This window comes from Platalea leucorodia (genome assembly GCF_965183815.1).
Source record: "Platalea leucorodia genome assembly, chromosome: 3".
Classification (NCBI taxonomy): Eukaryota; Metazoa; Chordata; class Aves; order Pelecaniformes; family Threskiornithidae; genus Platalea; species Platalea leucorodia.
This window is the reverse complement of record NC_138825.1, coordinates 22,186,322-22,210,262: the sequence shown is the minus strand read 5'-3', so window position 1 is coordinate 22,210,262 and position 23,941 is coordinate 22,186,322. Positions and strand designations below refer to the sequence as shown.

Genomic DNA, 23,941 nt, shown 5'->3' with positions numbered 1-23,941 from the left:
CTCTTAGGCCAAGTCTAAGCCAGGCCGTGCGCCACGCAACTAGATACACTTCTGTGGAAAAGAGCATCTGAGGGTTGTTACTGCCCCGCTTCCACCGTGGATAACGCAACCCCATGGTCCTCGCCCTCGCACTTCTCCTTGCAGCACCCCACCCCATTGCAAATTAATGTCACTGTACGGGGAGCGCGCTAAGGAGCACGGCTACTGCCAGGCTGGCGGGGTACCTGCACCCCTCCCGCTCAAGCTCTAAACCCACGCTGCTCCCAGGGAAGAGGAAAGGCTCAGCCCAGGAGAGCTGCAGCCCGTAAGCCTGCACCCAGCCCTTACCTGCTAGCCAAGGCACTCTCCAGGCGGACAGAATCCAACCTATGCTCCGTTAGAAGCCAGGTGATGGTTCCATCCAATTGCTCAGCTGTAACTAGGATTTTTGAGGGTTGCTTGGTTTCTGTTGCTTTGATTTTGTTTGTTTAAGCTTTACTGAATATTTCCAGCCCTTAGTGAATCCTTTGGAACCTGTAAGGTGATCCATACCTTGAAAAAATATCGCTTAAAAAAAAAAAATCTGATTTCATTGTCTGAAAGACAACTACTCTTAAAATACACTTTTCACTGTATTTCAGTTAAAGGACAAAAAAAAAAAAGGTGAGGTCATTGACATGTCTATTTCATACTCTTAGATAAAAGATGCAAGTCCTGAAAGTTGGAGGCACTTGGATTTATTAGACAGTCATACACAGCCAAGTCTTACCATCCATCAGAGACTGCGTATGACTGCTTATGTCAGAAAAGGACATCACAGCAGGAATTGCAAAGGAAGTTAATATTAGGAGGCTGGTGCTGTTAAGGTTTAATAGAACATATATAGAGACTGCTAACACTGACATTAATGGAGGCGCACCTGGGAGCACTGGCATAACAAGTCAGCTGGTTCTCTTATTTTATCAAAACATTGTTTCACCATCTTGTATGTGACTTGCTTTTTCTGGGACATCACTGAGCTTCAAAAGCTGCTGCTTGATCTACTCGCCTTCCTCCTCTTCTCCAGTTTTTCCTTACCTACTGCTGCTTTCTTTGGAAGAAGCTTCTTGGTTCTGGTTGGGTGGGAGCTCTTTTTTGGCAAAGGTGGTGCCGGTGTAGTTCTGGAAATGTGCGCAAGCTCCTCTTCCTGCTTTGGCTTGTGCGGTTTAGCCTCAGCTTTGATTTTCTGTCTCTTTTTACCAGATGGAGCTGGTTTCACTGTTGATGCTTTTATTTTGGTGGATGGGGTCTTTTTGGCTTTCTTAGAAGAAACTGTTGGGATGGCTGCAGTGGGGGTAGGAGATTTTTTCGGAGGCTTGGTTGTTGAAGGTTCATTAAGCAGCTCAAGGACAGTCTCTGAGGAAAGTAATTAACATGGTTCAGCATCCCTGCTTTAAGGCAAAAGGTTAATTCAGAGATATGACCGATATAAACCCTTATTAGAGCTACAGTTAAGAAAAATAGCTGGCATTCTGAAAGAAGAAATATACACTATATAAACCTCTTTTCTTCCATCAAAAGAGCCTTGGGTTTCTTGGAAATAAAATTTGTTTAATTTTATAAATGATGAATGTATATTTAAGGAAAATATGTCCAGACAGAATATGATGAAAACTTGCACACTTCTTTGGCAGACTTAATGAGTTTTCCATGTTACACTAATATCTGGAAATCCCAGACAAGATAACCTCAACTTGCTAAACACTGTTTCTACTCAATAATAAGATGTAACCCTGCCCTAGTTGCATGGGACATAGGACAGAAAAAGGCCAGGAGAAAGGAAGATTGACCCTCCTAGATTTACAGAGATGGGATTATTGGATTCAAGGAGCTTGTAACAGAGCCAGGGATGAGTGCTCACAACTTCCCAGACCAAATCCAATGCCTGAATCAAAGCCATCAGTTCCCTTGTGACACCCATTTACACTATTACTTGGCAACAATTAGAAAAAAAAATAATCAGAGACTGGCATTAAGAAAAGGCATGGCGTCTAGCAGACGACAGAAGCACACATTAAACGTGATAATCTAACTTCCAGATTGCTCCTGTTCAGTGCTTTAGTTTAAGACTGCTAAAGATTTCAATCGCATGCCTGTAAGATGGTTATATGTTTTGCTTCTCCGTAAAATTAAAGCCTAAAAACTTACTTGCACGTGGAACAAATGGTATCTGTTTACTCTTTGTTTTCACTGGAACGGGCTTGTATTTACACTTCCCTGGTGGAGCTCTCCTTGAAAAACAGAAAGCCATATGCAGATATCCAAGAGATTGTTAAGGAAGTTTATTTATTCCAGAGGCACACATCAATCCCCCATTGTCATTTGCCTCTGCTGGAAGAGGCCTGAAAGCACTTTAGGCACCTGGAGTGGAACGTAAGTGGAATTTAAAATCCTAACTCAGGGCTGCAAGCCATAAAATCCTTGTCTGAATAGCAATAGCAGCTGGAAGGCTGCAGCTTCTCTTCTACAACCCTTCTGGTCGACTTTCTGCCATCAGGCAGTCTGGACTGTCTTTATCCAACATGAATAGCTGGTTGGTTTGTGTGGGGGATGCCGACCTGCCTGCATGAACTTGTAGCCCACCACTGAATTCCAGGGTGCTGATTAGGTGTGTTCAGTTACGTGTCCTGCTGCTGGAGCCACAGCACAATGCTGTTTCTAGAAGCCCGGTGGATGCATAGAATCACAGAATCATTTAGGTTGACAAAGACCTTTAAGATCATCGAGTCCAACTGTTAACCTAGCACTGTCAAGTCCACCACTAAACCATGTCCCTAAGCACCACATCTACGCATCTTTTAAATACTTCCAGGGATGGAGACTCAACCACTTCCCTGGGCAGCCTGTTCCAATGCCTGACAACCCCTCCAATGAAGACATTTTTCCTAATATCCAATCTAAACCTCTCCTGGCGCAACTTGAGGCCATTTCCTCTTGTCCTATCACTTGTTACTTGGGAGAAGAGACCGACCCCCACCTCGCTACAGCCTCCTTTCAGGTAGTTGTGGAGAGCAATAAGGTCTCCCCTCAGCCTCCTCTTCTCCAGGCTAAACAACCCCAGCTCCCTCAGCCGCTCCTCCTAAGACTTGTGCTCCAGACCCTTCACCAACTTCGTTGCCCTTCTGTGGACACGCTCCAGCACCTCCATGTCCTTCTTGTAGTGAGGGGCCCAAAACTGAACACAGTACTTGAGGTACAGCCTCACCAGTGCTGAGTACAGGGGGATGATCACTTCCCTAGTCCTGCTGGCCACAGGATTCCTGATATTCCTATTCCTGGTACAAGCCAGGATGCTGTTGGCCTTCTTGGCCACCTGGGCACACTACCAGCTCAAATTCAGTCAGCTGTTGACTAGCAGCCCCAGGTCCTTTTCCACTGGGCAGCTCTCCAGCCACTCTTCCCCAAGCCTGTAGCGTTGTGTGGGGTTGTTGTGACTCAAGTGCAGGACCTGGCCCTTGGCCTTGTTGAACCTCATGCAGTTGGCCTCGGCCCATCAGTCCAGCCTGTCCACATCCCTCTGTAGAGCCTTCCTACCCTCCAACCGATCAAGGCTCCCACCTAACTTGGTGTCATCTGCAAACTTACTGAGGGTGCATTGGTTGAACTTCAGACTATCAGTCACTTTGGGTTGTTCTTACCAATACTGGCTCATGCATCCCACCCTGAAGTGGAACAGTCTTATTCATGCGCATAAGGCTTGTCAGTGACAGTGGTTTCCATTTGCTCGTGGTGCGGTGTAAGGATCTCTGTACATGCAGCAGAATATTCCCACACAGCCCCACAAAAGTTAGTGTGACCTTCAAAGTGTGCTGCGTCGGACACAACATAGTGCTGCAGCAAGAGGGGTGAGAAAGGAAAGGAACAGGCCAGGAGGGATGAAGCAACAACAACTGCAAAGAAAACATGTTAGCGTTCCTCTCCTGCTGTTCCCTGACAACTTCCCACAGTACAAAAAGCACCCCAAAAAAACCCCACATTTTCCCTGAGGTAAAGCTGTCACATGTTAAATGACAGGAAAGGGGGTACAAAGAAGAGCAACAGACCTGTGTTTTCTGTTACGTACCAAGGAACTGCTATAGGACAAATAAGAACAGGCTCTTCCAGTTTCCATGCTTGACAGCACAGAGCAAAGCAAAGCATGACCTAAGGCATCACATTTTCTTGTGATTAGCATTCTCCTTCAGACAGGGGCAACAGCCAAGTGTTTCCTCCATACCATTTCAATTAAAAAAAAAAAAGGTTACTAAAGCAGGGTCATTGGTATTGCTTGTGGGTTTTTTTCAGGAGGTTGGTGTGGGCTTTTTCCCCCCCTTTCTCCTCTCTAACTTTTAAAGCGCTTTCTAACAACTCTTCCCTCTGCTCCCGACTGAAGGGATCTGGTGCCAATCCAGGCAGAAGCACGCCAGCCATTCTGCTGTCTGAGAGCGCTGCTGGAGAGGCAAGCTGAAGTGGGAACATGGGGCACTCGCTGCCATCAGTTTTCCTGGGAGGTTCCTAGGGAAGTTTGAGTTGCTGTTAGGTAGATGGCAGTGGCCCTGCCAACCTTTTGAAGCAGGCATTTGTGTGGCTTGCTGCTCTTGCCAGCGTGCTTGCTGAAGTGTGGGCAAGAAGCAGGAAGTGTCTGGGCTGGACAAACTGGGACTGCACCCATCAGAGGCGTCAGAGGAGCCAGTTATCCCAGCCACAGTGAGATGGAAATAGGAAAAACCCTATAAACAGCATTAAAATGCAAAGGAGAAGGGAAGAATCTCCGCTTGTGATACAATCAGGAGGAGGCTAGAGTACAACCCAGGATCTGGAGGTGTTACGACTTTCTGCTCCAGGGCCAAGCAAGCTCAGCCTCCAGAGGAGCAGTCAGTGCTTTGCACACCCTGGACAAGCTTGCAAAGTGCTGAAGCAAACAGACAAGGGCAAAGCTCAGCAGAGCAGCATCCGGGCTAAGGTAAACAAGGGGAACCAGAAAACACAAGAATAAATTCAAACGAGCCAAGGGAATAAGTGCGTGGCCCTGCTGTAGAAGTGATAGATAGGAAGCTCCAAAAGCACAGGGAAGAGCTAGCTTCTTTCCAGAAAGCCCTTCTGAGCAGCGAAACCATCGCACTCCTGGCTTGCTGCCCCCCATATTCTCATCATAACATTACTGGTACATTACTGCGCACCAGTCCTCAGGCAGGCAGCCTCCTGGAAAGGCTCCCGCAGGCTGCTTGTGAAACAGAAGGCTGCATTTCTCCCTTTACAGTGGGAAAGAGGAGAGGATTTGGATCATCCTGACAGACTTCATGGCGCATTAAAGGGTGGCATAGGGACTGCAGGGCTTTTTTTTGTGAAATAGAGCATGCTCGAGCTCTCGATGTTTATGCGAGATCACAAATTTTTTTTTTAGTTGAAAATGTTACATTTTGGTCAGCTGCAGTTAATGCGGTTCAAAAGCTTCCTGGCAGACAATAAGCTGTTAAAGGCAGGAGTCTCCTCAAGTAGTTATAGCAAGTAAAAGACTCAAGTTCCTATTCCTATCACCTTGGTACAGAGCTTGAGTTAACTATCTAGCTTTGGATTTAACTTCCCAAGAAAATGTAACTTGTTTTCTTCATTTTGTTAGTGTCTGAAATCTCGGCAACAGCACAGGCACATTAGTACTGTATCTATGTCACAGGGTGATTTGAAACTCATTTAATGCTTTTTAGCAAGATCCAAAAGCTTGGGACAGGAAAAAATTACATAAGCATACTTTTTATTGTAAAAACAGACTTTAGCAGGGATAACTGCTTAATGGGGAAAAAACATTTTGCTTGGAAAACCTCAGGTTCAGGCGCCAATTGTTATTCGAACACCGCATGAATTGCCAGGTTTCACTCTTTTTTGTGAAGAAAACTAAGCTGTGTGCTGCAATTTATTTATATGAAAGTGCATCACAGATATTTGACATCATAACCCTGAAGGATATGAACTGTCATTTTTAACACACCTCTGTGCTATACTTCAGATATGCAACCAAAGAGACCTTACTTTGACCCTTACTGTCCCAGACTTTTAAGGTATCTGAACTCTGTCTATTTCTGGGTGCACAGATATGATGAGTGAGGAAGAAATTCACTAAAACTGATTACATTTGCACCAGATGTACAGTGGGTGAACAAAACCCAAGGACTGGATGCGGAGGTCAGCAAAGTCAGTAGTACTTAGCATTCTTTCTACTGTGACAGCTGGAAAATGTATGGTGATAATAGAAGAATTTGGCATGGAAAAACATCTTTAACTACTAACCTTGCAGGATCAATAAACTTGTAGAGCGATCCATGTGGTGCGTAGGCACTGGGATAAGAAGTAGACATAAAATACAGCTCACCTAAATGGAAGTGAAGAAAGAAAACCAGTCTCAGATTCAAGTGCCCAGGCTGAATCCCAGCTCTCCATTTCCATCTCTTTCCTGGCTCTTCACTATTTCACATGGTCAGAAAGGAAAATCCCTTCAGTCACTCCCTCAGTCATGTCTTACTTCCAGGTGGGCTTTGGTCTCACCCTGGCCTGTGCAGATGGACTCCCAGGGACACCAAATGATCTCTTGGTTGCAGCAGGGTTCCGCACAGAACCAGCACCTCTCGATCAAGCACAGTGCCTGAGCAGGACCTTCGCTACCTCATGTCAGTGGTCCTCCAAAAGGTCACTTTCCTCTGTATAAATATGTTGTTTTCTTTTTAAACTTATTTGTACCAAAGAAGCAGCCAGAAGCTACAAATAAAGGGGAAGACCACACAACAAATATTTAGCCATCTCCTAGTCATACCAAAAAAAAAAAAAAAATCCAACAAGAGCTAAATTGGCTAATGCATGGAAGACAGAAGCTTTTATTCCTGTATGGTTGCTGAGGAGAGCAACTACTCCTCATGCCTTCCCTTCAGCTCCTGCTAGAACAATATCCAGGCAAATTATGGTAGCTTGCAAAAGAGGCAAAACTTATCTTTCAAGTGACATGAAGACACCACATTGGTTTCTAAAAGAACAACCAGTAGAAGAGATGTTTAATATCCACTCACTCCACGTGTTGTTAGAACAGTTAAAAATTGTACATATTTCACAACAAAGGCTGCAACTCCCTGCATCTTTGACAGAATATGCTAGCCAGACGGTCTAGGATCTTTTCATTACAAGCAAATCTCTTTTCTGCTGAATCACGAAGCAATAGAGCTCGCTAAAGCACGTTATGTTCTCAAAAAACATGCAGCCACTTTTTGTATTACACAGCTCTCTTTCAGGAGACTGTACAGAAGTGAATGAAGTATGCATCAGTACTTTCACCTTGGCGAGAGATCTGGTCATTGTGACCAGAGCAATAACCCTATGCACAGAGACATTTCCACTAAATTTTAAAATGAGTGGTTTTCCTCATCCCCAAGTAAAGCCTTAGTCTATAATGCAGTGGGAAGTGCTGTTGTTGTGAATAAGATGGAGGAATTTACACTAATGAAGTGAGGGAAATTCAGATAAGCTCTAAGCACTCAAGTGAGGATGAGCTGTTACAATGAAAGAACAAATGGCATTGATACCGTCTTTTCATTAATGAAACAGCATAAACAAACAACAACAAAAGGACAGGGAAAGGCTGAAAGAAACGGGAATTCAAACTCCTTAGAGAACCTGGAGCATTCAGACTGCAAAGTTCACATAAGGATCTTTCTCCTGAGCTCTCCATCAAGCTGAGCTGCAATAGTCTCACAGGGCAGGAGACCTCTCTGAACCCCATACCAACTCTACTTGCCATGCTGAGATAGCCACAAATGTGTTTTGCAGTGCCTGCTTTCTAGTAACGTGAGGAGCAACACAATTTTACACATTTGCCCTTCAAAACAGAACCGATAGTACAGTTTCCAATAAAGGTACAGCTAGCACAATACCTACCTGCTTCATCCTCAGCAAATGAGATGATGAATTTGCTGTAAGAACTGATCATTCCAGGGAAAGCACAAGCTCCTGGGCTGCCAATGCAGATATCTTGCTTCTTCCACTTATTTGTCATCTCATCTTCCTGTAAAGCCATAAGTCGACTAGATAAAAAAAATAAAACCTTGTGTTTTATGTTTCCATTATCAATATCGGTTCCTGTCAAAATCATGCATTACTGACAAAAAAAAAGTCACTGAGGACCCTGACTGTTGACCAGCTTTAAAGGCTGTCTTTTGGAAAAATAGACCTGAACAAAAGCAAACCTATCCTAAGGACTCTAAATTGGAGGAAGTTTAGATTCCAACCAAAATGTTGTTATAATAGTCAAACAGAGCCTAATACACAGGCATGCGAGATTCTCATTTACTCCAGCTCAAAAGGTTTCAGGATGCTCTGATATGCTTATTTACCCAGATAAGGCAAATGTGGGTACAGAATGGGAGCTGCAGAGAAAACAATTAGTCTCACCCATTCATGAAATCACCAAAAATATAAAGGCCGTTCAAGTTGGGCGATTCACATCCTCTGTATACATAACCTCCAGTGACTGACTTCCCCACATTGCGACCATATGCAAATATTGGAAGAATGTCGTCTGTTAAACACAGAAGAATAAAAAGTGAGAAAATTTACATCCAGAGAGCATTAAAAAGAAATTGCTCAATGACACCGACAGGCACAAAAATGACTAGAAGGACCAGTACATTTGAACAAACAGCATAGTTAAATTTCAGTGGGAATTCAGTAATTTACTCCAGGACAGAACAGACCCAAGGTCTTTAAGGAGCTCTCTGTGTAGTTGCTTATCAAGGCTTAGTCATGATGAGCTTCCATAACACATGGGACCAAGATTCTCTGCATCAAGTGAGCAATGCAGAAAGGTATCAGCCTGCAGGAAGTATTATCTTACAGGTTTGTGATTGCACCAATCATTTTAGCAAGGATTGTTTTTACAAATTTCAGTATTTTTAGAGAAGGGAATAAGATCAAACAATTGCAAGTTAACATCTTCATAGGTTTGCTGACAGTCTCAGCACAGAACATGCATAAGTGTGCTACCTCCATTTTATGTCATGAGACTTATAAAATAAAGGCTTTGCCTCAGACAATGGTGAAATTGATTTCAGCCCTTTCTCAGGTTGAATATCAGATCCCACAAAATTTTAGTCTTGTCCTCACTTTTTTCCCCTGGATCAAGTAGCTTGTCTTTAATCTTTAATGACGAGGATAAAGATCACAAATGCAATTAATTAAAAACTATAGATTAACTGCAAAATCTAATTCAGTTTTGTTGTCAATTGAAGATTGGGCCATTAAAAAAAACAACTAAACAACAACAAAAAAACTTGAAAGCCATATGGGTACCAGCATAGCAGAGGAGGAGTGTTGATAACACATACTCTACAGTTACCTGCTCATACAAATGTTTCAGAAACATCTACATGAGCTTGAGACAGGGTGTTTTCTTCCAACAGCTTAAGGAACATTATAATACCACCCAGTTCTTCTGCCATGCTTTCCAAAGAGCTTTACGAAGACCACCAATATCTACTCTTTTTTAAAGGCAGAAAGTGAGTTTGTCCATCACACCCACAGTCAGACCCAGAGCATAGCTTTTGGGTGTTCTGCTGCAGCACCCTGCTTGCTAGGACACACTGCCTCTTCCACAGGATTTGTTTCAGGGTCTCAGCATCAGCCTGGTCCACTCTCCTTAGCCATAGCCATGCCTCAGAGCATCTGAAGAAAACGCAATATTGCTTTTCTACTTAAACTTAATCCATTGCCTTCCTAACTTCACTGGGAAAATTCTGTCTGTCTGCAAAAGGCACAGGCTTTGACCCACAACACCTTGTGCAGTGCAGTGTATGGCAAGGAATTTCCTGAATAAGCAGGGCATCATTTCGTACCAACACTGCAGGGCTGTGGAGAAGGAATATTCTGCTCTTAAGAGGTAAACAATCTCCATTTACCACACAACACTGGATTATTTAGCTTCACTGGAAAAATGGAGCTATAAAGAAAAACGGAGCTATCCAGTACACACACACGTATAATAAAGTAATTTTCTGTAAGAAACTTCTGCCTTACCCAAAGAGGAATTGTGGCAAAGCTTTGTGTCGTAGCATTCAAATCCCTCCTTCGCTCTCCAGCCATAGTTCCCTCCTTTAACAACGATGTCGATTTCTTCAAACCTGTTCTGCCCAACATCCCCACAGAATATCCTCCCTCTTCCCTTTTTCGTGACAGGGTCCCCTCTGTCAACCGCACAGCGCCACATATTCCTGACCCCATAAGCATAAACCTCAGGGCGGGCCTTGGGATCAGACACAAATGGGTTATCAGGAGGGATGCGATAAGGCTTTCCATCAGGGCTTTCTCCATCCACATCAATCCTCAAGACTTTCCCCAACAAAGCACTCCTAAAGAAAACGACAGAAAAAGACAAATCCCAGCATGAGAGACAAATGAAAGCGAATAATTCTCTGCCTCTTCACCCTTTCCAAAGGAAAAGTTATCTGTCCAAAAGAGATAAACCAACAGCTGGTATGTCTTGCAATCTGTTTAAGTTACAGAAGACTTTTCCCCCTCTCAACAAATTGGGTTCCCTCAGCTTTCAAAATGTAAAATTTAAATTTTTGAAATACTGCATTGGACAGAGTTGCAGATTGACAAGCACTTTTGGGAAGCACTCTTACTTTATTATTCCACAGTTCATTTCCAAACCCTGTGTCTTGGTGGACAAGCTCAAGGCTTTCAACTGCCCTCCTACTTACTTGTTCTGAGCATTCCCAAATTTTCCAAAAGGGTCTCCAGCTTTCCCTCCATCCCCTGTGAATAGATACATATAGCCATCCACACCAAAGAGCAGCTGCCCACCATTATGATTTGCAGCTGGTTCTTCAAGCTCCAAAAGATTCCTAAAAAAAGAGAAATGACTCCAGATGTAGCTACTGGAAAGGACTGAGCATTCAGGTAGGCTGCAGAAATATTGCATCACTTCTTCTACAGAAGCAAGCAAGATTTCCCAGCTGTACAGACCTGTCAGCTTTGTCAAATATGGTGCTGAGTTGCATGCTGTTTCCTGTGAACCTGCCTCCTTTCAAGTACGGCGTCCCTCGAGGAAACGTGTTTCCCATGAGCCATGCAGCGCTGTGGCTGCCCCGTGCACTACAGCTTTGGTCTGCACTGCATTAATACCTCTTATGCTACAGAGCTCACCCACCACCATGAGCACAGGAGTATCACAGCTCATCTGAAAACACGACTACAAATACATAATGTGTTCATCTGCAGGGAATGCTTGTTGCCCTTTAAACTTTGATTGCAGCAGGTGGGTTCTGCTTTCTTATATAAGAAGCAGTTGGTGAATTTGAGGGCTTCAGAAGCATCTTATGGTGATTGTGAAACTCTAGAGAAAATAAGACCATTATTAACAAATTCTTCTCCATAACTGAGAATTAGCTTTTTTCTGAGCAGGGGACAGGGCAGGGGCACACATGTCAGATCGAATGAATGGATAGTACTATAGTGAAACATCCCTGTTCTCCTACAGTGCAAAACACTTAGGACAGATGTTAATTCCACCATAGGCTTAAGGCTATTAGTGCTCTTTAGAAGACAAGAGTACAAGATGGAGAGAGATGACGACCTGGAAGCCTAGATCCTGGGTCCTCTTTACAGTTTCGTTTCTAGTTTACTGTGTGACCTTGAGCCAACCTGTCTCTGGGAGCTTCATAGCAGGCCAGTCACATGCCTGAACCAGGGTGACTGGGAACGTGCAGGTTCTGCAAAAGGGAAAGACAGGAACAACGAAAAATCATTTCTCATCGCGGCATACAGTAGCATTCAACATGAACTTTACCTTTCTGAGTGTGGATCAGCTTTGTTGGCATCAGATGCCAAAACCTTCAATTCACTGATCCTGATCTTTTCCACTCGGTTCTTATCCATGTATGAGTAATAGATATAAAACTTCCCATTGTCCTTGTACTTGGGGTGGAAAGCCATCCCCAGAAAGCCTCTCTCATCCCCTAGCCACGGTGTAGCCAGCACTATACTTTTAATATCCAGAAAGGGCTCCTCCAGCCGGCTGCCATCAGGTAGGTAGACCCAGATCACGCCCACCTGCTCAGCTACGAACAAGCGGTGGGTATGGTCATTCGCATGCACCATGAGCACCGGGTTCCTCAGGCCGTTGGCAACCTCGGTCAGACAGAGCTGGAGGCAGCCTTTGCGGTCCTCCGCCACCGAGCCCAGGTTGCGGTTGAGGGCTGTATTCTTCAGCACGTTGGGGAAGCAGTAGTCCTCATCGTGTAGGTGAAGGAGGCTGCAAAAGCGCGTCTTGTTTGTCTCGCAGCATTCTTGGATGTGCTTATCGCTCGTCAGCAGGCTGATGGCAGAGTGGCACTTGAAGTGAAACTCAGAGCAGTAATCAAAACAAAGTCCTGGGAGGTTTCTTAGAGGTGTCCGAGGGTTTTCTGCGTCATAGAGATGCGCAGCGTATGGAGAACATTCCTAGAAAGTAAAAGAAACTAAATATGTGGCTGTGTACACACATCCAGGAGAAGCCAAGACACCTTCATGGAAGCAAACCACTTAATAAAATGAAAAATTGATAAGGCAGAGAACATAACGAGTCATCTTTGAAATGGAGTAGTAGAAAGTCAGTCAGAATATTGCTGAATGGGATTTAGAGGTCAGTAGTTGTTTCCGTTACCAAAGCAATCAGCTGGACCTAAATTATTCCCAATGGAAATATGTCTATGGAGGCTGCGGATTCTCCATTACTAGAGGTTTTTAAGGAAGTGACAGGAATTCCTTTTTGCAATCTCTTCTTACTTTCTCTTTTAGAAATCCCGCTTAGCTTCCCCCACTAGATTTTGAACTAGGTACTTTGTGACCTGTTCTTAACAGACTGAGAGAAGAATTTGTCAATTCCCTCAGTGCAGCAACCCTTTGCGCTGTGGAGAACATTAGCCTTCATACTTCTCCAGACCAGCAGTCCCAAATCTGGACACATCTTTCACATCAGCCAGCATTACTGCCTTTTCCAGATATATTTAAGGTTTTACTTTGTTAAGCCACTTAAGCCCATACCTAGGTCTAATCAAGTGTTAGGAAAGAAAGAAAGAAAACAAACCAGGTACAGGTTCACCCGCACCTTCAACACTCTGCACAGCTCTGGTCCCCCTTCCGAAAAACAACATAGGGGAACAAATCCACAAGGACAGTCAAAGGTACAGAACAGTTAATTAAGATGGGACTGAGCAGTTTTGCAGAGAGGTGATCAGAGTAGGGTAAAACAGCCTGACAAGGGGCTGTAAATATCACAAGTGACATTGAGAAGATGCATGGGGAATCACTTATTCACCCTTTCCCCCCAGAAGAAAAATGAGGGAGCATTAGATAAAGCTAGCAGGAACCAGCTTAAAAAAGGAGGTGGAAGTCTGCCAGAAGAAACCGTAGGTGCTAAAGATGTACACTGGTTAAATGTACAGGCTAACTTAATCTTTGGTCTGCTACTGTATAACTTTGATCATGTTCTTGCATGCCTGGTATCACTGAAGCAGACTGTAGTTAAGATTTAAAACTGTTTCAAATAAGTAGATATCATCTTATACAATTCATGTAGCTACCATTGACTCTATATGTGATCTTCAGAAAAAAAATACTGCAGACAACATTTTCAGGTGTTGTGTCTGAAATTAGGTCCCTTCAAATATCATTAAGTTTTTATCTGTGCAAAATATAGGTTAAATACTGAAAATCGGGCATTGTGTTTGAATTTGTACCTAAATTTAAACTCCTCAGCTTGCAAAAATTCTGGGCCAGAACTTCTATAAAATATTTCCATTAAAATCCCACCTCTATTTTAATCAGCACAAAATTGCAGAAGTTAAAACAGAAGGAGCTAAATTCTGCAGAAAGATTATTTTACTGGTTTTCATGCCAGCAGCCTGAAACAGTCTATCCACAGTTTTTATTGGGCACATATGTAGGAAGGTAAGTACATAGACAGTCGAAGAATGAAGAACTACTACATTAGTATTTTTTCTGCCTCATTACACAAGTTTGCTTGACACTGACTATTTTTTGGTGCAAGTAGCAGCCTTTCCAGGATATTTAATGTGAAGGCTACAGACCTCATTCCAAACTTAGCACAGCAGGCCGTTTCCTTCGCTCACAGAAGAACCCAAGGGCTTTTGACCATACTAAGAACAGATATGACTTGTAAGTAGTAAAGCCCTTTCAACTCTTGGGTGGTGTAGTAAGTTTCTCACTTTTCATTGCTGCCATCTTGTTATCAAGCTGCACAGAATGAGCTGGGTTCTGTTGCTTCTGCATCGCACCTGTAAGGGACCTCTCCTCTCCTAATTAGAAGTCCCCAGCCTGCAAAGGGGAGCCAAGTCCCCCAGGTCTGTCCTTGCAGCCTGACCCCAGCCCTAGATAGCAGAACCACATCAATTTTCCCACATTTAAGGCCTTCCCAGAATGAGTAAGGGCACCATTAGGCCCTGAGTGCCATTCCCAAAAGCCAAAGCTTCAGATAAGTGTCTTTGTTTTCACCTTCTTGAAGGAAAGCAGCTTTGGTGCAGGCATTCAACACCACTTGGCTGGCATGTTCCTCCCCTGATGCTTACTGAGTCCATTAACCATTGCCCACCCTCTCCACTTTCACCAGTATACACTCGCATATCTCTGAATATGTTGAGTTTCTAGTTATATCATAGCTTTCACAAAGTATAGTGCTGCTCTCAAGTGACTAGGAGACAAGGAGAGGTGACAGCTTGATAAGGTGTCACCAAGGAAAGGTGGGGGAGAGCAGACAGAGCCTAACCTGTGCTGCATTTTGAGTCCTGGGAAGCTCCCTCATTCTCACTAACATGTGGCTGCAGCGGGCTCACCGCTCCATTGTGCACCAGTCACTTGCAGTCTAAAGCTCCTCTCGATTCTGTTCTGAAGTGATTACTTTATTAACACCTTTGAAAACATTTTTAATTTCTCTCAATAAGTGGGAAGAGTCCAGCTCCCAAACCAGCACTCTGAGAAGAGAAAGAAGAAAAAAAACAGCTTCCTCTGAAACAATGCATATTCTCACTGCCTCCGAGTTCCATCAACTCTGTTCTGCCAACCGTCTGCCACAGAAGGGTCCCCTACAGTTCATCCTCCTAAATAAATGCAGCCCCTGAGCAGCTGCCATGCTTTTCCAGCATTTGGGCTTCCCACACACTGTTTGCCTGGTAAACAAGGCCTGCAGCACACAGGCCCAGCAGGACGGATGGAGGACGTTCCTCAGGATCTACAAAAACTCCCAGATTAGGTGGCCTTGCAGTCACTGTTGGTTGTCTGCTTTCACTTCACTCAAGCGTGCATGAAAATACAATTAATCCCACTATTTTATAGAGTGGAAGAAACAGAAGCTGCTAAGATCAAGTTGATGCTTCTTTGCTGTTTTGTAATAGTTTCTCTGCAAAAAGAGAGTGCATTCAGCAATCAAGTCAGGCCTCAGATTAAAATTGGCTTAAAAAGTATGTTGCTTTCCCTGCACTAGCTCCTGTCTCACGCTAGTATCACGGCTTTCAATTAGCTTGAACAAGGTTTAACTGGCCTTTTTGGTTTTCTACGCCACTCCTGTAGCAGCTTTCTGAAGAGAGAAACATCCTCTCAGCCAGCAGCCAAACAGCTGTTCTAGCATGTGTGACAAGGTTTGCATCCAGGGAATTTGTATAGCCATGCAACTCGCACAACACCTCCTTAAGAACATTACAGGCAGTTTTCAGAGTTTCCTATTCAGTTTTTAAGCTAAATCCTAGAAGAACTCAGCTGAGTGTCAGACTCTCAACCTACAAATGCTTAGAACAAGTGTAGCTAGCAAAAATAGACCCAGATCTTGCCAGATGCAAACTGAAGCAGGTCTACCAGCAGAGCCAGATTGCTTTAGGTGCCTCTTCTAACCTGTTAGTTTTCAAGAGAAACACATCTGGCTTAGAGTGACAGCAGGAAATCCATGATCCAGAACACAACCCCTTCTCATCATCTTCTATCTGTTAAGAAACACACGGTTCCACTGCCAAGGTAAGGTGCACTCCGTGGCATCCTTCTTCGGCTCTGCAGGACCAGCGAGACTGCTGCAGTCACCAAAACCAGCTTCTTCTGTGTAACGCTCAGCACACCACTCATTACCACACCAGGAAGGCTAGGGGAAAAAAAAAGTTGTCTGTTTTTTACTGTCTGCTGGTTTGGGCACTGAAGGAACACCTGATGAACGAGCTGCTTTGTTACAACACATCACTACTGCGCTGATCTCCCCCAAAGATGTAAAATAATACTGGTTTTGCTAAATTAGAGCAGCTACTAATAATTCAGGTTTAGCAATAAGCACCTACACTTCTTTCTTGAAATTTGTTTTGTTCAAGAGACAAAAGCTAACAATATTATTTTGTCTACCATTGCTTCTGAGTCTAATCTTTGTGTCCCCAGTTCCATACAAATATCAATAAAAGCACTTGTTACTGGCAACAGTTTATCTTAAGTCCTGCTGTACACAGCAGAAATAAGCACTTGGCACAATTACATCCTGACCACATATAGGCATCTGTCTTTTTGTATTTGAAGTGGCACTAAGCACATCAGCATTTCATGGGTAGTGACTACAAATTATCAGGATACTGTGGAGGTGGTAGAATGGAGATGTCATCATTTTTCATCCCTTCCACATGATATCATCAGTAAGAATTTGATCCAGCAAAGCGACATCGCTAAAGCAAAACCATTTGGTAGATCTTTGCTCCTCCACTAATTCAACAGCCAAATAATATTTGCCAGAGAATCCAACCTTATTTCCATGGTTATCACCAGCTTGAACAGGACGAGCAACACAACACAATCACAAGCTCCTCCCCAAAGATTTAGCAGCCCTCTTACTCTAGAAAGACATGAAAACAGTAATAGCTTATTACTTTGAAAATCTGTAACAAAATATATAGGGTGGTTTTGTTGTCCGAAAAGCAGATCCATTATGTATGCAATAAGCCAATTGTCACACACTCAGGAGAGACGTTGCTTATTTATTTCAGGTTTGTGCAATCCTGGGTGCTCGGTGGCTTCCCACAAATCAAGCACACCGTCTTGATCGCATACAGTTCTTTTATACTATACAAAGGCAGCATCATTTTTATTACGCATGCTCAAAGGGTGACGGTCTTCTCATTCAGGCTAGGGTCTCACAGCAGTGCGTGTGATTTTTAGTATTATCATGAGGGTAGTTCACAGTTATCTGCCTTTTCTACTGACTATTCAAAGCTAAATGTAAACACATTAATGAAGTACACATACGTTACATATCTCCAGGACGCTCAGGATCAGTCCCTGATTAGAAGTTCCTCAACTAATCATTCTTGATCGCTGCAAGAATGGTACACAAAATAGGGACCTTGAGTCTTCTTTTGCAAAGCTGGCAATGCACGTGAAACCTCCTCAAAACATCTTGATTAACTGTCTCTTAAAGGCCTAAGTGTTTAGCTTGTTGCCTACAAGGTACATCTTACACAAAATAATCAGACTACTCTAAATTTCAAAGTTAATCTTCAACAGTTTGGTTTTTTTGCTACAATACACACTTACAACAAATGGAAAATTAAATTATGCTCCACAGAATGAGCAAAGAGGCAATAGACATTTTTATAGTGTTTTTTCTACCTGCAACATGTAGAAAATCTTCATAACACCAACATTGGTGGTTCTGCTAGGACCTGTAACACATCTTTTTCTGGTTTAACAACTGTAAAATGACAAACAACACTGATGCTACTTTTTTCAGCCCTAGTGCTGAAAGGGTGTTCCCCCCAATGCCAAGCAGATGCCAGAATCCTGCCAGCATCCAAAACGAATGGAAACATTTTTGTACACAGATAACATTTTAGGGCTAAGGAAATGTTAACCAGAAGCATTTTATACGTTCTTAGCAAGACTGTGTCTTTTGGCTGCTTTGTGTTTTGGCATGCAGCAAGTCCAACTCTGCATGACTAATGGTTGTTGAAAAGGGAGGTCAGTTCTGCCCTTTAATTACAGGGAGGCAGGGGAGCTCAGAAGAACAGTGCCTTTGGTTTTTCTCACTGCACAATGCCTATTTCTGTGAGCCAGGTGGACAGTGGGGAGGCAGCACTGATGAAAATGCAGTGACTGAAGCCTCAGGACCTTGCAGCAGCTGTGTGAAACCACTACCTATTAAATTTGTTCTGCTTTAACAACCACACCATTTGGAGCATCCTCAGCAGGAACAGGATCAAAACATCCTTCATGGGGTCCGGGAACCCAAACACTTTGCCTGATAATTCCCATATCATTTGATCCTGTGGAATTTGTAATCCAGCACCTAGTAGCTGCAAGCAGAAAATAAGTATTGATCTGTAACTCTCCCCTTTGTTATAAAAAAATAAGCAGCGCAGCAGGATTCCCAGCATAATCCGAGTTGGGCAATGCTTCCATAAATCATTATTGCTAGCAAATGTCATTATATATTGCCAGATACCACAAAGTGATGCACCTTACACAAAGCACTTTGCAAAACGCATGCTGAGGATTAGGTATCGTTACTCCTTCAGCCCACTTTTCCCCTGCTCCCACACTTCTTTTCACAGCAACACAGCTAGCTATAAGAGGCTATCAGAACCACAACTGACCCCCAAGTCATCCCGAAGCATAGGATACAGATACTATGTTCTGCCCTACCTGACATAGGATGTCTTTGATATACGTTCCACACAGCTTACGCCCCTGGGGATCAATATAATCCATGATGTCCCAGTATTTTGCTGCAATGCTGTTGTCTCTCTCCTGGTCACAGCAGCCAAAAGTTTCATAGGCAGAGCAGAACTCCAAATGAAAAGGGGGCTGGAAAGGTGGCCCGTAGTCCAGACACTGAGGATGCCCCAGCAGACTGCCCAGCAGGCACAACAGGGAGAGGCAACGAAAGACATGTGGGCAAGAAAAAGAAACTCCAGAGCTGCTGCTGCTCCTTCCAGTGCCTGGCCAAACGTTCACTTCCTTCAGTGTAGGTTTCTTGAGGTCAAATGTATAGACATCCTGGTATGGTTCATTCATCCTCTCTGTTTCGTGAATCGCCAGCCCCAGAGCTCAGCATTCACTCAAGTTTGCTTACATTCTCTCTCCCTTTTTCTCTCTGAAGTTTACTACTTGGCAGGAGAGAAACCCTCTGGGCTGCCTCTTTGGTATTTCACACGTCACATAGCTGAACCCTCCCCTCTGGACATTTCTCATGCCCCTAGAAGCACTCACAAATCTAATCCCTACATCTTAGTTTAAATTGGCTGAGAAATCCTTCACCAAGAAATATGACTAACAAAAATATGAAATACGATACCTATATACAGAACCTGATAATCTCTCCTCATTTACAAAACATAAGTGAATAATTTTCAATTGCTAACTGCCATTTTACTCAGCTTTTAAAATGCACCCAACTTAGGTCTGGTTTCATAAAGACTGAACAGGGGTCATAAAATACAACCCAATGAAGGCAGCAGTTAACCATAGGTACAAGTAATTTCAGGACAAAGTTTTACAGATATATTGCTGTTACCCACAAATCCTGGTATACATTCAGGGTTAAAATGAGAAGAAATTCAGAAAGAGTGAAGGAGAAAACACACATTTCAGGCACCAGCACAACCTGAAGTCAACTGTGATATTCTGTGGTAACCCTGTACTTCAGCTATTTGATTTTTAGTGGGTTTGATCCTACCTGACATTAAACTGATTTAAAGACGCATGAAATTTTTGCCTACTTTCCCCCCTGGTGAAGAATGTGTGAGCACTCCCTCCAGTTAGCGAAATACAGCCTCAGCTGTGTGTGCAGGTGTATTGTGTTTGTACACATTGTACTCAGCCTGCATTTCTGAGAATGACACTTCCCTAACTCCGCAGGAAGTTATAAGCAGAGTTAACATAAGACGACCAAGAATGCCTTGATCACAGCCAAGCTCCTTTATCACTTCACCAAAAGAAACATTTTCCTTTCACGTACACATTGCTACTCATAAAAAGGCAACAAATCTACTCAGAGCACGCATCACCCCTGTGCTGTATGCATCACAAGTTCAAGATCAGCAGCACACCAAGAGCCTAAGTGATCCAACAAAGAAGAATAAGTCATGCTTCACCTTGCAGCTGCAGGAGTGATCAGCCAGTCTGATGCTGTTAGGAAGAGGCTTTAGCATGCACCCACTCACTAGATATTTCCATACAGGAAAGCTTACTAGAGAACAAGGCTTTGTGATCTGTTTTATTGCTTCTGAAACATCAGTGAGGAACCAATCAATTAAGAAAAGCAATTAGATATCTCTCCTCCCCACAAATCCTAGGAGAAATTATTACAGGCAATGCACAGGTATCCTTTGTGCTATTTCTAGCAGCTTCTTACTTACTGCTTTACCGCCATAGGACACAGGCAGAGAGTGGGGAAAAGGAAGCTGCAGGGAGAATCTCATGTATAGGGACACCTCTACTCATCCAAAACCCTTTCACCTCTCCCCACATCACCATTTACTCCCAGGATCTATCTGTATATGGCTCAGGGGGAAAACAAAGTTCCCAGTCCTAGCTTCTCAGTACAACCAGTGTAATGTGACAGCTGAGAATGCTCTGTGATTATGGATCTCCTCAGAATCTTTATTGGGAAACAGTTGTTTTAAAGAACCTCTGGGTTTTTAAACTTCACCTGTTTTGCTGTGGCTCTAACTTGTCACACCTTGACTGTCCAGCAGCCTGCCAATGATCCCATCTGCTTAGACTTCAGTGAACTGGAAACACGCCAATCAAGAATCAGCCCTGTCATGAGATAAAGCCTTCCAAATCCAAGTATGTAAATCTGCGGAAGTATCAGTTTATCTCAGTTATTGCTCTCATACATTGCAGACAATCACTGAAATTAAGGCATTACTTTGGTGTCCCCTGGCAATTGTCTTATTTTGAAACCATAACAAACAGCAAGGATAAGTGACAATATTTGCATACCCTTCATTTGTAACTACAGCCTACAAGTTCCAAATGCTTTTAATTCCTTTAGCATTACTGAGCTCTTTGGGGTAACTAACATTATCCACCATTAAGAGAACTTATGTGCCTCTCTCCCTTTCCTAAAGGCATGCCACTTGCAGAGAAAAACTCAGAATATTTACCCGTATGTGGAACTGCACTTCCTAGTTATTGGATACTTCAGACCAGGAGGCAAGACCACTCCTTGCTGCTCCCTGATGAGGGCAGAAAAGCTAGAATAGCTTTACTCATGTTTGGACAAGGACAGAACGTATCACCTCCCACCAAGCCTACTGCTCCCATTACCCAAGGACTCCTTGCAGTGGGCAGCCTTTTTTTTTTTTTTTTGGCCTCACCAAAGTTTTGCACACAGGATGAAGATGTCAGGTCATAAGAAAACCAAACCTAGACCACAGAATTTAGAGCCAAAGCAGAATATTCGTCCACTAGGAGTTACCATATTCAAAGTACAACACACGAGCTTGAAAACACAGTATGCACTCGATAACTTACACAGGAAATTCCACTCAGAACTTGCGATCTGCGGGTTTGCCTCAGGTGTAAGTACTATGGCATCAGGAAATCGCAAGTTTCTTGCGGGACATGAAAGAGCAATGCTTGAGATAGTTCTGTGAAAGCTGGGACTGTGCTGCTCTTCTGCTGGCTGACTGCTGCATGGTAGTCCTAGCACCAGGAGAGAACATGATCCCCGGCAGCAATCCTGCTTCCAGAGGTCATAGGAGAAAGCTGTGAGCACAACAGATTTTTCTCAAAGACATCAAGCTCCTCTTTGTCCTCTCATTCTCCTTACCGCATTCTTCTTGCCTCCACCCCAATCTCTGCTGCTTGGTTTCAAATTTCTTCCTCAATAAAGAGATGGTTTCTCAGCTGCTGCAAGGCATACACATCTCCCACAGGCAGCTAAGGGGAGAGAAGGAAAATTATATGGGAGCTCTCCACAAGCAGCAGGGGCTCTAGCATTCAATTTTTATATGATTTTGTGTTAGGTTATATGATAAAAGTTCCTCTGCACACCCACAAAGGAACACATAGAGACAACGGAAGGGGAAGCCCAAATAATACCCTGCTGGGATGCTCCCAGGCCCATCACAGGAGAGTCACCAGCCCAAAGACCCATCTTGGCAAGTCCAGAGAAGCAGAGGGGCACAGTGAAGCGAAATTAAGGACTCCAGGGAAGGGACACCCTGCCTGGTTGCCCCTCAGGGCTGTCCCAGAACAGCTTTAGCCCCATTGTCCAGGCATGAAATCCATCAAGATGAGTCATTGGGAGCAACAATTTGGATCACCTTTCGGACTAAGGCAGGTTGCTTCCCAGGGGTGTGGGACACATTACAGGAGGGATGCAGGGGAAGACTGTTTTGAAACTTCACAATCTAAAATTCAAACAGTCAAAACTCAGTTGAAGACCTCCAACAAAAAAATATAGACTATTACAGAATGAGGCAGCAGCATTCTTAGGGAATTAGAACTAAACTAGCACACGGGTCTGGAATGACAGATAATTGCTTCTTTTTTTGATAGAACATACAGTTATGGCAAGTAAGACAATGTGTCTTAAATATTGAGTTAAGACACATATCACAAGACCCATATTAACCCAGACCAAAATCCCAGATAAACACTCAGCTTTTGAAAGCACAGCTGTACTTATCCATATAGTACTATGCTATTACAGATATCTTTATTTCATTCCCAGAGTTAGTTTAAGCAGTTCATCCACCAGAGTTCTACAGACCTGTCATTAAAACAGAAGTAGTATTTGGAAACCATTTTGTTGTCGTTTTCAAGCAAACCGGAATGCTAGTTTGTGACAGCACATTAACATTTGCTTTGCAAACACAGCAACAGTGCTTATTTCAACTCACAGGCAAGACTGCAAAAAGATTCTAGAAAGTCTCTTCCACCAGGCAGAGAAGTTTTCAGTAGTTCTGTGCCTTGGCTCTTTCAAAGCACTGCAACACTAGCTTTCCTCTGTAGCCACGCAGCTACAGCAACCTTTCCCTCTCTCCTAGCAATGATGTGAAAACAGTCCCTGAACTGGACACACAACCCCCAAGTATGACACGTGGGAAAACTGCTTTTGGATATGTCGAGGTGCATCACCTATTTGAACGAGCTGCAGTAGATCTTCACAACCTATAATTCTTCTCAATACACAATGCAAGAAGTGACAAACGCCTCTCCATTTTCCATATATTTCAGGAAATGATCAGTTATAAGCAGCAAGCTATGTAACCTTTACAGGTTGAAAACGCATTTTCACACTACATCATGTACTGTTCCTAGGTTAAGACACTACACCTATTATGAATGCCACTGCTAGTCCTGAATGGATTTTGAACTACATTCCAGCAGTCATTTAAATCACCATCTATGCACCTAAACGTAAGGAGGAGCAACTCTACAACACTACTGATACAGAAATTCCACACCAGAATACTAAATAGTTTTCAAGATGTATTTGAAATCAATGCTGTTTGCATTTCACACAGAAATATGGGACTAATATTAAAGAAATTCCTCAACCTTATCAGTTGATTTATATTCATTTTATTATAAAATAAATACAAACCAAAGCATTTTTACAGAAATATATAAAGAATCTAGTACTGAGTCAACAGGGTCTGCCTAGATGTTTTAGAATAGCACCAATACAGAAGTCAGTTTCACAGAGAGGAAAAAATCCAGCAAGAACCTTAAGGGTGCCTTCTAATCAAGGTTGTACGGAGGAATCTGAAAGACCAGATATTCTCAGGTAGACAGGATTGTGCTTATTCACAAATTTCTTCAGTATCCGAAACCTTTTCACCTGAGCTTTGCAGCCTTGGTGTGATACATATTTAAAGTACTTGCAATCTAAGCAAAAAAAAAGAAAAAGCATTTTAAGTTATACCATGACATAAAC

At 43.2% G+C, this 23,941-nt stretch overlaps 2 protein-coding genes across 7 annotated transcripts in view; both read right to left on the bottom strand.

Annotated features, from left to right (window-relative positions):
- Positions 1-1,000: 1,000 nt before the first annotated feature.
- Positions 1,001-22,153, bottom strand: HHIPL2 (HHIP like 2; the record flags this gene model as incomplete). The annotated part of the gene is made up of 10 exons (XM_082307339.1): positions 1,001-1,374; positions 2,167-2,249; positions 6,283-6,364; positions 7,915-8,060; positions 8,428-8,554; positions 10,048-10,379; positions 10,734-10,877; positions 11,822-12,474; positions 18,691-19,067; positions 22,099-22,153. 10 exons carry the CDS (start codon positions 22,151-22,153, stop codon positions 1,001-1,003), a joined length of 2,373 nt encoding a protein of 790 aa, XP_082163465.1.
- TAF1A (TATA-box binding protein associated factor, RNA polymerase I subunit A) overlaps positions 12,377-23,941 on the bottom strand; it is a 23,883-nt gene continuing 12,318 nt past the window's right edge. The window contains exons 10-16 of one of the 6 annotated variants that reach the window (XR_014227643.1): positions 23,732-23,892; positions 21,827-21,936; positions 21,529-21,736; positions 20,699-20,808; positions 16,796-16,885; positions 15,916-16,156; positions 12,420-12,474 (exon numbers count right to left, since the gene is read on the bottom strand). Coding sequence is in view for 1 of the 6 variants with exons in the window: in XM_082306658.1 (XP_082162784.1) it covers positions 23,750-23,892 (143 nt within the window). In the remaining 5 variants the exon portion in view is untranslated. Of the gene's footprint in view, positions 12,475-15,915; positions 16,157-16,795; positions 16,886-20,698; positions 20,809-21,528; positions 21,737-21,826; positions 21,937-23,622; positions 23,893-23,941 lie in introns of those variants that run through there. The other 5 variants (XR_014227644.1, XR_014227645.1, XR_014227646.1 and 2 more) reach the window with 5 other exon arrangements.